General features: G+C 41.7%; 1 protein-coding gene across 3 annotated transcripts in view; it reads left to right on the forward strand.

The window, feature by feature from the left end:
* The window catches only part of DVL1 (dishevelled segment polarity protein 1), an 82,985-nt gene that overhangs the window by 65,453 nt on the left and 5,189 nt on the right, over positions 1-12,343 (forward strand). The window contains exons 7-15 of one of the 3 annotated variants that reach the window (XM_040533346.1): positions 819-888; positions 1,691-1,830; positions 2,149-2,225; positions 2,711-2,778; positions 4,339-4,488; positions 9,106-9,237; positions 9,449-9,616; positions 10,113-10,319; positions 11,593-11,639. In XM_040533346.1, coding sequence (XP_040389280.1) covers positions 819-888; positions 1,691-1,830; positions 2,149-2,225; positions 2,711-2,778; positions 4,339-4,488; positions 9,106-9,237; positions 9,449-9,616; positions 10,113-10,319; positions 11,593-11,603 — 1,023 coding nt within the window. In that variant the 3' untranslated portion in view covers positions 11,604-11,639. The remainder of the gene's footprint in view (positions 1-818; positions 889-1,690; positions 1,831-2,148; positions 2,226-2,710; positions 2,779-4,338; positions 4,489-9,105; positions 9,238-9,448; positions 9,617-10,112; positions 10,320-11,592; positions 11,640-12,343) is intronic. The other 2 variants (XM_040533344.1, XM_040533345.1) reach the window with 2 other exon arrangements.

A 12,343-nucleotide genomic window follows, 5' to 3' on the forward strand; every position in this document is an offset into this window, starting at 1 on the left:
TGGTCACGTTGCTTGTTGTCTCTTTCGAGCCCATTCTCTGCAGGACAACTTCCTTATGCTTCTGGCTGGTGTGGGCGAGGGGTTAACGCGAAGGTGTCTGCGGTCCTGTCCTAGACATCTGATGCACAAAGTGCTGAGACTGGCACCCTGCTGAAAGGAGAAACCCAAGTTTATAGGAAATTTCAAATCTTTTCTTGTCCTTTCCTGTGCTAGTCCCATGATAACAGGACAAGGGTGATTTAAATGACAGTTCGTAAAGTAGTTGCTTCATTCTCCTATAAATATCAGTCTTTACAGATTGGAGAATGAGTATGTATGTATTTTATCACTAGAACTGGAGTAGTAGTGAGGAAAAAGTATTGTAGAAGACAAGATAAACACATTTTTATTTTCTTGGGGGGAGGAGGTATTTGCTCACTTTCTGAAGGATCATGTGTTGCTCACTCTTTAGGGAGGAGCCTGTGGACGTAATAATTCACACTTCACTGGGCACTTAATGTTTGAATGTCTGCCTGTCAGTCATGTAGTCGGGATGCAGAAATGATTCAGTGTGAATTTCAGCTGAGAAACCTCAGTATAGGAACTTGCTTCGTGTGTTTTGTAAAGAACCCTTTGCAGAAAGTGTGGATTGTGTTCAGATTTTTTTTCCTTACAGATTCTAAACGAAGAATAATTTTGAGGAGTCCATAGAGGTTTCTGGAGGCCTTCCAGATGGAAACCTATTAATCAGTTCCCGATGAATTAGTCCTCAATAGTTATTTTTTTTGCCTTATTTTGAGCTATTTAAAACCTTGAGAATTTTCTGTTATATTTTGCAGTCATCCTCGTTCAGCAGCATCACTGATTCTACCATGTCCCTAAATATCATCACTGTCACACTCAACATGGGTAAGAGGATGAGCAATGTTTTTTTATGATGAATTTCAAGTGATACAGATATATTTTGTCATGGTGTAGTAGCCTTTGGAGCACATAGAAAGTTCCTTGATTTGAAAGAACTCCAGTCAAACTAAAGGGAATGGCAGCTGAAAGTTGCTAACTCTGTTGGGTGTGCCTGGGTTCCCAGTCCAGTACTGGATAATTGGGAGCTATTTGTACAAGCAGATCAGTTTTCTTCCCAAGAAGCCCAGGGAAGGAGCTGGAAATGTAGACCCAGGATATGGAGTTCTGCTTTTATTTCTAGGAACGGTAAGGGGTAAGATATTGCCCTTCTGTTCTTGCTCCTAACACTGAAGGTTTGCATTTCTGCAGCTCACAACTTTCATTGTTCAGCCAGTTAGAAAAGTGCAGGACTGTCAGTTCAGCACCTTTCAGTAGCACCAAATTTTTCCTTCCTCTTCTGAGGTGTGGAAAAACATTGCCTGATGCTGATCAGCTGCCTAATTTCTAAGTGTAGACACGTCTTTTCAATGTCGCTTCTCTTGCTAATTTTTTGAATGTAACTTTTCACTTTTTGTCTTGTAAGAAAAAATGATGGGTTTAGCAACCTTTCCCTGACCATGCCAGGCAGACTTATCCCAGTAGGGCAAACTGAGGTATTGTAAATCAAACGCAGCCCAGCTGATGTGTTGAGAGAAAGCAATGAACTGATTTTTCGGGACTGAAGTAACCTGGTGTTAGCTCTTCACTATCATTTCAGTCACCTTGTTTGCTTTTCTTCCCCCCCATCCTCCCCTTTTTGCCTGTATAGAAAAGTATAACTTCCTGGGAATCAGCATTGTAGGACAAAGCAATGACCGGGGTGATGGTGGCATATACATTGGCTCTATTATGAAAGGAGGGGCTGTGGCAGCAGACGGCCGAATTGAACCAGGAGACATGCTTCTGCAGGTTGGTCTGTGTCCAGAAATACGTGCTGCTCTCTTGTACGTTGGTGGCTTCAGCTCTGTCATCCCACCAGATCCATGGATTTAGTTAACCAGAATTCACCCATGCTCAGAGAAATGTGTCACAAAGACTGTTCTCACTTAAATGCATAAATCTTAGCGAACTCTGTTGGATAGTTGATGTTCTCTGAGAAGCAACATTTCTGCACTTGCTCAGGGGAATGGAAACAGTTAGAAGGCAAATAAGTTTGGAAACAAATAACTAGAATGTCTTTTGGGTTCCTGTTGCTAAGCCTGACCTCTGCTTTTTGCAACATTTCAGGTGAATGATGTCAATTTTGAGAACATGAGCAATGACGATGCAGTACGGGTTTTACGGGAAATAGTCTCCAAGCCAGGGTGAGCATATTACAAAATCTCTCGCTACTTATACTCCGTATACAGTTATTGGTGTTGGGCAAACCTCACAAATCAACATTTTGATCTGAATAAGCAGCCAATGTGATTGCTGATTTCAACTCTGAGCTTCTTAGTGTAAGTGATGGGTAGATGAGACTGGTTTCAATGTACCAGCCAAAACCAACACAAACTGGGAGTTGTCTGGTTTCAGTAGCACCATTTGTTCGTGTGATGAGAGTTTTAATATCTCAGGAGCTGATCATTTAACAGATTTCACCAGTAGTGCTCATGATATATGGAAAAACAGAAACTGATCTGATACTAGTCTGTGCTGAAAATACTTTGACAAGCATCTCAAAAGCCTTCTCAGAATGTACCTGACAACTGTTTGATAGGACTAAGTTGGTTTGAGAGAATTCACTGTGGTAGTCACAACTTCTTTGGGAAAGTTGAGAGTCACCCTTACCTGTTTTCTTTATTCCTAGACCTATCAGCCTAACGGTAGCCAAATGTTGGGACCCTACTCCCAGGAGTTATTTCACCATCCCCAGGGGTGAGTACATATTTATGCTCCTTGCTGAGTTCCTGTGGAGCCAGCAAGGTCTAGAACATTTTTCAGCAATTTTGGCATCTGATTTCCTTTCCCTACAAGTTCCATGCTTCTAATTTGAAGTTTGAATGTGGTGTTTGGTTGCTTTTTGTGTTAGGAGGCAGGGACTTAAGATAGTCTTTCTGAGGCTGCAGTGCCTGTATCCTTCTCAACTTAACCTTTTTATTGATAGAAGTTTGGGAGGAAAACTATACTTAGGTGTTAAAAAGCCTCATTTTGTCATGTATGCACTTGTAAGAAAGAATTTAAACGGAGTATTTTTAAAATCTGAGGCAAACAACGTTGTCTAATATGCATAAACACTCTTGAAAATTATCTAATTTGAAAATTCTGATTTAATAAATAGTTCAGTAGCTATAAAAGATCTGTGCTCATGTGACAAACACAGCTGCCTCCTGCTGGTGAGTGCTGTGCTCAAGATACTGAAGCCAGCTTGTTACCAGTCCTAAGATGCTGTGGGTAGCATCATCTACTGAAAGAATGCAATAGACTCCTGCAGACTTACAGGAACTCACTTGATGAAGTCTTCAGGAAAACCAGCATCAACAAAAGAAAAACCCACAAATCACATATTTCAGATTTGCTACAGGGAGAGCTTGTGTATCAGTTTGCCCTTTGTTTATTGAAGATATGCCCATTGTGACCCAAGGCAAATAGCTGTCATAGGGTAAATTGGTTGCATTAACGTGTGGGATATATTGAAGAAGCACCCGCCATAAGCAGAGCTCTTGTTTATCATTTCTGGTTTTAAGAATTATCTTACAAGGCAATGGAACAACAGCTACTGTAATTCAGAAGAAAAGTAATCCAGGATAAGGGGAAAATTCAGTTTTGTTTCCAGCTTTAAAAATGTCTTGCTTTGTGGATGTTCTTAAGGTCTGGGTGTAATTTTCATTCCTCTCTGATTCCAGTCTCTTCGAATGCTCTTTTCTATTTATTTTGCAAGATTATTCCAGTCCTGGAAAATTTCGTTATGGCTTCTGAAAACACTGAGAGGGGAATTCCATGATGCCTTATTTCTGCACATACAGAGCTCTATAGTTACCATTCTATTTCACCTACAGTAGAAGATTCACCCTTTGAGTGGTTGTTTTGGGTCCAAAGCTCTTAGAAGTAGGCAGAGACCTTCCTGTCTGCTGGGGCAGAACACTTGGTAGTACTTCACATCATAGCAAAATGAGAATCTCTCACTGTGCAGAATAACAGTGAAATATTATGACTGGACTGATAGCTTCTTTCCTACAAGTAAAAATATTTCCTGCATGGAAAAATACGACAGTTGCAGGAGCATGGCATGGTTACGTCCTGTGAGGCTGGTGCAGCAATTCCTAGATTAAACTTATTCTGCTGTCAAGGTGTTTTCTGTTCCCTTCAGCTGGGGCTGTCTCTGTTGTGAGAACGGAATGGCAAGGTCTTGGGCTCTCAAAAAACATTTGCTCTTACTAGGATTGTACTGTTTAGTGCAAATCTGATTCCATTTGCCTTTTTCTCCCTGTTTTGCAGCTGAACCAGTGAGGCCAATTGACCCTGCAGCGTGGATCTCTCATACCACAGCCATGACGGGAGCGTACCCCCGTTACGGTATGAGCCCCTCCATGAGCATCACCACATCTACCAGCTCCTCACTAACAAGCTCAATTCCCGATTCGGAAAGTAAGTCACACTGCGGCCAGCACAGGGCAGGCGTCTTCTGCTCGGGGCCAGCAGTGCAGAGCTGTGTGCAAAAACGACCCCAGCCACGAGCACGATGAAAACGACAGCCGTCACAGAACTCTTGAATGCTTTTTTTTTACATTTGTAATTCTTAAGGGGAGCATAAAGCCTTTTTCGAAAGGTCAGAAGTTAATGCAGTGGTGTTTTGCCAGGGTTTACGTGCAGGGAGAGGTGGCTTCTGGTCCCTTTTAAAGTTACAAGTCAGGCCTCCAACTTTTCCCCCTCAGATGAATGTGAGGGCTTCCTCCTTGCATTTGGCTGCTTTTTTAGAAATTTAAATAATTTGCTTCAGATGAATGTCACTGGATAACAATGTTAGTGTATCGTTTAGGAAATCTTCACCGATATTTGCATAGCCTTCTTTTATACTTTTTTTATACTTTTAGGATTTATTGAACTGAGAAAAAACAAATGTCCCATGTGAAATTAAGGTTAGAGTTCAGCCTTCTCTCCTGGTTTGTCTATCTGTGACAGTCTCCAAAATAGTCATATCCATGTAACCAACAAGTTGTCATGATTCCTATCTTGGAAACTTTTGTTTAAAGAATATAAACTCTTCCTTTCTTTTACTTTTCCTTTGCTTTCTGATATGAATGTGGGATAAAAGGTAGCATTTGGTTTGAAATGCGTGGCACTAAGGCAAGGCAAATAGATGAGGATCACACATCCCTAAGAAAACTGTCCACTGAAATCCTAGTTCATATTTTAGTGTATGTGTTAAGTGTTCATACTTAAAACAGCTCTTAATCTTTGTTACTTGACAGGAAAGCACTGAGGCACTTTATACCTCAATAATACGTGTTTGTTTCCTGTAATATTAATATGGAAGAGTTTATCTAGAGATGCAGCCTTTCTATCAGATTTTTCAACTCTAGCAAGGAAATTTGTTGTATTTGTTTAGATATACGTGCATATCTTGAAGTGGCTTTAAACTTCTGAGGAGATTATCTCATTTGTGGAACAAAGCTCATTCAGTATGCATTCACTGAAAACCATCTGAATACTTGTATGTTTATCAAGAAAGGGATACTTAAGTGTTTGCCAGATCTGGAGTCTAAACTAGAAGGACTGAGTATTACTTTACATTTGGTAAGATTTTTTCCAGAGAGAAAGGGAGGGTATCATTAAAAAGAACAAAAACCAAACCAAACCAAACAAAAAAAACAACAACCCTTCAAATACTTTGAACACCAGTGTGGTATTGATGATTAGGGACAGAATCTTTCCTGGACAGAGGCATGGCTGAAGCATGAAAGTTGCATTTGCAGGGCCCATTTAAGTCCTATCAGAGTACATAGGTGTCTGCCTCTTTTTCTCTTACTCTCTCTGTTATTTTACAAGTGGATTGTTCCTGGGATTATGCCTCACCGTGAATTGAAAAGGGGGTTATCCTTTCTGTAGGTGTAGTAGTAGGCAGCACCACTGGAGGGAAAATACATCTGCAGTAGAAAGCAAGTGAACCACTTAGATGACGACTGCTTTATCTTGAGATGTGTTTTCAGCCTTACAGGTACTAAAGATTTCTGGAATCAAATGTATCTACTGACCGCTGTCAAACAAGAGTCTGTTACTCTATTTACATTCCTCTTGAAATATTCCTGTACTGTGTGCCTTGGTATATAGTAATGTGATTGGGAAGTGTGGAATGTAGACACCCTCTCAATCATACTTTTAAAATAAAGGTTATTTGGGAGCAGAACCATGTTTCTGGAGACAGCTTCTCATTTCTATGTCAGTGACTTTCCCGAATGCAAGAAACTGGGGAGTACCCCTGAGCTTTATTGTGACCTGTTTAACACTGCTTGCCTCGGTTCAGTCCTGTGAACCCTGCAGAGCATGGCAGGCAACACCTCAGGGCCCTAAGTACAGGGAGCACCTATCCCCTGAACCTTCTTGCCAGGAAAAACAAAGCTGGGGAAGAAGGGAGGAAGAGAGAAAGACGGGCAGAGGCAGAGAGAGAAAAAGGCTGTGCATTTGCATCTCGGAGAGCCTTGTGCACGATGGGGCCTTCTCACTTTTCAAGTTCCAGTTGAAAATTCTCTATTTCAGTTCCTCTGAGAGAGGAGTCACTGGTATTTGAAGCGAATCTAGTGTCTGTTCTACAGAATCTGGCTGTAGAAGTGGAAGCAGTGAATTAATGGAATCATCTTAGGCAAAGCTGTTTCATGGTTCCTTGTTTTAAGTACTGTGAATGCCTGCTGCTTTACTCTGTTTATATAGCAAGGCCAGGATTGAATAATTCTAAATGGATTGAATAACTCAGCTTTTCTTCTGATTAGCATTCCTTTGTTCTCTGGCCTCTGGATCAAAAGTGAAATTCCGATATCTGAAGCATTTGCACAGCCACCATCAATCACGTCAGTGCTAGTCATTAAAGTATCCAAGATTTTGTGCCATACAAATCACCACCACACAGTAGGAATTGCTCTGTTAACTCTTTTCTCGGGCATGTTCCTTCAAAAACAGGGATATCCGAGCCAAGGCAGACTGAGTTTTTTCACAGTAGTTATTGCTTTAAGAAGCGTCTTGTTCTCCAGCAGTGTTCTGGCTGATGCAGGAGAATGTTGTCTCACAGTGGTTTGTGAGTGTTGGACTCGGTACGTCAGTCAAGGCAAACCCTGGTCCTTGTTTGCTCTGCTAAAGATAGAACTTTCCAGCCCCAGTTGTGCTACTGCAGGATCCCTTCCTGCAAAGAAGTGCTGTTCCCTTCCAGGAGATTAACTTCAAGTGTTGCAGGGTTCCTTGAAAGTCCTGCTGTTTTGAGTGAAGCCCACTGACATTGTTGGAAAGTGCTCTGTTTCTCTTGCATGGACTTTGAAGTCTCAGTCCAAAATCCTTTAAACTATTTCTGCTTAATAGCGTTCAGCCCGAGGTACGGTGAATTTCCCGGGGCCTTTTGGTTTGGGCAGTTGTGTACTTCCTCACTCGAATAAGGATACAAACCAGGGGTGGTGTTACACATGGTAGGACTTCATTTTCCTGGAGCATACACCTCTTTTCTTAACAGGATCTGCCAATGGGAAAAGACGCCACTTAAAATCGATAACCAAAGCCCTGAGAGAGAGTTTTGCCGTAGATCTGGTCGCCCTGGAAAGGAGTCTGTGCTGTTCCTCAGATTTTCACATACCCGTGCAGGCGGTCAGGTAGCCAGGCCCACAGTTGACTGACAAAGTTCAGACCAAAGTGGATGCATTTTTAGATGCATCCAAGAAATTTTCACATTTGGACAGCAGCTAGCAGGCTACAAAATACTGATGATTATTTGGCTAGTGTTGTTTGTATGCAGATCGCAGGTCTCCAAGAAAAAAAACGATTTATTGCTCCCCACATACTTGAATATTGATTGAATATTGATTTTTTTTTCCAAATGAACATGTTGCTTTTTGCCACTAACCAAACTAACTTAAAGCAAAAGCAAAATGTTAGTGTTTGTTCACTTGATAAGTATTGAAACTGCATGCATGGATGGCATGGGGTATTTTCATGCATATTAGCAGTGCATGTACCGAAGGAAGCATTTTCAGTTTTCATTGTTTCATGCTTGTACCTGTTATCAATATTTTGACTTGCTGGAAAAGAGCAAACTTGGTTCCCTTGTGCTTTTGAAAGGTGGGTGATACGGGGAGCTGGGAGAAGGGAGGGAAGAAGGGTTCTGGATTCCTGTTGGAGAGTTTGAACTGCAAACACAGAGCACAAATGAATTTGCTAGGACTGAGAAGATGGGAGCAGGAAGGAGGGCTGAGAGCTGTATCCAGTGATAATAGGATATCTTACTATGTATAGAAAGGGTGATTGAATTCTACGTGGTTAGCACAAGGCTGGTAGACTCTTAGAGCCAGATTCAGTCCCCTGAGCTTTCATTATTAGATGCCAGTTTGTCTCCATGTATAGTAGAAAGGAGTTTCTAAAGGAACTAGACTCCTAAGTCTAGTTTTACTATAAAAATTGGCCAGGAAGTTACAAAGCCTCTGGTAAGTCAGCTCTGCCTGTAAGAATGTGTGAAATACGAATGGAGCTGTGACAGCTGCTGAGGCAATGGGGAGCAGCATTTTGTTTATTTATTTTTAAGTGTTGTGCCAAAAAAAATGCGGGGCAAAGTAATGCTTCTGCTGGGTTAAGTGACTTAGCAGATCACAAGGCTGCCATCATCAGAATCCTGGGAAGTTTTATTTATTTATTTATTTATTTATTTATTTATTTATTTATTAAGGAAACCTCTAGCCTTATCTTGATGATGGAAGCTTTCTTTTCTAATGTCAGTTCTCCCCAATTGTGCTGATGTCCAAACCTTAAAAAGACAAGTGGAAGCTGATATCCATGCTGAAGGCATGGTCATCATCTTTCTCCATGCAGAAGGGTATCATTCCTGACAATTCAGTCTCTAAAGCATTGGTAAAAGCTGTAATTTATGCCATTGACAGGGGTGCATTTGGGAACCTTTGTGTTTTTGCATCTGTTGGTCAACCTGTATCTTGAAATGTTTCATCCAGATTGGGAGCTGAGAAGTTCTTTTCAAGCGGTTCATTTCAAAGAAGCATGTAACCTTTTTGCTTTTAGAATTAGAAGAATCTCCCTTAACTGTGAAGAGTGACATGGCTACTATTGTCAAGGTTATGCAGCTACCAGACTCAGGCCTTGAAATCCGGGACAGGATGTGGTTAAAAATTACCATCTCCAATGCAGTGATAGGTAAGCAGGTCAAGGGAATGCTGGGGATAAAAAAAAAAGGCTTTTTAGAAGTCAGCTGCAGAAACTATGCAACCTTTTTTTTTTTAAATCCTGTTATGACCTGTTTTGTAATCCTGTTTGAGTGAATTAGATAATGTGAAGATTAAAATTCAATAAAGATTAATTTGGTTTTGGATGTTCCTGGGTCTCCTCTTCCTTTTTCTCGTTTTAGGAGCAGATGTGGTTGACTGGCTTTACACACATGTGGAAGGCTTCAAAGACCGACGGGAGGCTAGAAAATACGCCAGCAGCATGTTAAAACACGGCTACCTCAGGCACACTGTGAACAAAATCACCTTCTCGGAGCAGTGCTATTATGTCTTTGGAGACCTCTGTGGCAGTAAGTTCACCGTCTGTGAAGGGCAGAGCTGCATGTGTGTTGTCTCTTCTGTGCTCTCAGGATGCACAGAGGAGTCCTACAGGATTTCACAAATGAACATTTCAGAACAAGCCATTGTTCTGAAGCTGCATGACAAGTGGTTGACATTTCTTGCTAGGCCAGCAATGAGACCATTTGAAAAAAGATGGGCTCATTGAATAGTGTGTTGCACTGGGGCTCAGGGAAGCTGGATTTATTTCTCGTGATGCCGGACTCCTGCTTGTCAGTCACGCTCAGTTTCCGATCCATAAAATGGGGATTATTCCTCCCTGACTTACAGAAATTCTTGGTGCTCAGTGGTAAATATTAATGTCTGCTCTACCACATGTGATATTGTGAGTGAACTCTGGAGACTGAGTCCCTCGTAGGCACCCTAAGTGCTGTGCAAGCCATTAGTAATATTCAGGAATCAGCTGCTAGGGAGGAGCACAGTTTTCACCTTTTGTTTCTTTTCCAGATATGGCTGCACTGAACCTCAACAATGGTTCCAGCGGAGCCTCGGATCAAGATACCCTCGCTCCACTTCCACATCCTGCTGCTCCCTGGCCGTTAGGCCAAGGATACCCATATCAGTATCCTCTACCCCCTCCGTGTTTCCCACCAGCATACCAAGACCCAGGCTTTAGCTATGGTAGTGGCAGTGCAGGGAGCCAGCAAAGTGAAGGTAAGCTGGTTAATCTGGTGTATATTTCTGCAGCTGCCATTATCCCTGACCATTTGCTTGACTTCCTTAGTATTGTTTGTGTTCCAGTCTTGTGGTTCTGTACGCTACTTGCATGGATTTGGTGTGACTGCAATTTTAATCAAAAGCGTTTGTGTATGTGGTGGGGTGGGTTAGCCTTTCAGCTGTGTATTCAAACTGCCAGCCATGTTTTAAGTGAGTCAGTGCTGCGTCCTGTTTGTAGTTGTGCTGTAGTTCTGGACCCCAGGCAAAGTGCCAACGGGGAGCAACCAACATTAATGACTCAATTGTCCACCCTGTTAAAACAAATTAAAAATAAAAGTTTTGACCCTATTTAGAGGTCAGAGACATTACCAGCAGTGGGGGCTGCAGTTGCTTGATATGCCTAGAAATTAGGCCACTGGATTGCTGATGGAACAGGGACTAGAACCGTGGTGCTTTTGGCTTTTTGTTATAATTCAGTATAATCATTCTTTTTGCTCGTGTGAGACAAGGGTGAGGTGGCCAGCCAGCAGGTTTACAGGGCTGAAACACTGCTCACAGGGAGGAGAGTCTATTTTAGAATACATGATAGGGGAAAAAAGATAATACTGCATGGATTAAAAACCTGACCTCCTCCTTTCCTGCTGTAGGATCATTTTGTTATTCATTTTTAAAACTTAGTAAGTAAAAATTATGTATTTTGTGGCTGTACAGACAAGGCCCTACTGCTTTCTGCTTTTATGGTTTTTTAATCGCTTCCAAAGTGAATTTTGCTTTTGGAAATGCTGCCAGTAAAGAAAAGGTGAGGATTCCCTGCGTTTTTATGATAAACATCCAGTAAACTTGGATGCAGCTTCTTCCTGATAGATTTTGCAAAATTGTACAGAAGAATTTCAGAACAGGAACTTGCTCACCAGATTTTAGCACTACTGCTTCTCACTTTATCTCAAAATAAGTGTCTGTGAGGACACTCGCAGTGGTATCCAGAGATTTTAGAACTGCAAGCTGATTGTGCTGGAAAGAATGTGGGCATTTGTTTTATTTTGGCAGCTGGTTCTGTGGGTAGCAGGCCATTAGATCTCTGCCGCTGGAATAGGAAAGGTATGGTATTTTATCCATGCGGCACGTGTTACTGGCAGAGACCTTACAAAAGGCACCAAGAGTGTTTCATTTTGAAGAGTTTCAACTCCTTCCTTGTTCTTCATTTGGAAACTACACTGCTGTGTTGTTTCTTGTTTTGTAACTGTTATTCCCTTGTTTTGTTCTGAGCAAGCATTAGACTGAAGGATTCATAGAGGAATGGCTGACTCTAGGGGATTGGTAAGCTTCAAACGCCTCCATGATAATAATGACTTCACAGCATGATCATTTAGACTCTTGTGACCCAAATGTTTAGCTGTATTTTTTTCTTTTCTTTTCTTTTGAATTGTCTTGGACGCTCAGCCTGTCTCAATGCACAGTAGTCCAGTAGCGTGACGTTAGCATATCAAGCTGTCTGCCCCCTGTGTGACTGTGCTGTAGCAGCCACAGAGAGAATGGCATCAGATAGCTTGCTGTCAGCTGAAATGAGAAAATCCCATCACCGGTCTCTTCACTGCCCTTCATTAAAATAAATAAATAAATCCTAGCTCCTAATTTATTAGTCTGATGTAATCCATCTGGATTGGACATATCTGCCAGTGTCCTTCCAGTGCTGGTTTACTCAGACATTTGAGTACTGTCCAGATGTTTCAGGCAGGTACAAAGAGCTTTGGGACACAAGATTGCACTGGTCACTCTCAATATAGAGTTAGAATTGGGTTTCATGTGTTCTTTCTTTTATGTGCAGTGTTACTTCATAGCTGAATTCACCTGTTGAATGAGGGTGCTGCTCCAGAGCCCCCAAAATGCCACGTTTCTGATATGAATGCAATGCATTTGCTGATACTTACAGACAAAAGACAAAGATTTGAGTCGAGGGATAGAACGAGATGTGTTCTGGGAAGCAGCAGGTGAGGAGGAAGATCTAGCAAAGTTTTCTGTGA

This window comes from Cygnus olor, chromosome 21, assembly GCF_009769625.2.
Source record: "Cygnus olor isolate bCygOlo1 chromosome 21, bCygOlo1.pri.v2, whole genome shotgun sequence".
In the NCBI taxonomy this organism is placed as follows: domain Eukaryota; kingdom Metazoa; phylum Chordata; class Aves; order Anseriformes; family Anatidae; genus Cygnus; species Cygnus olor.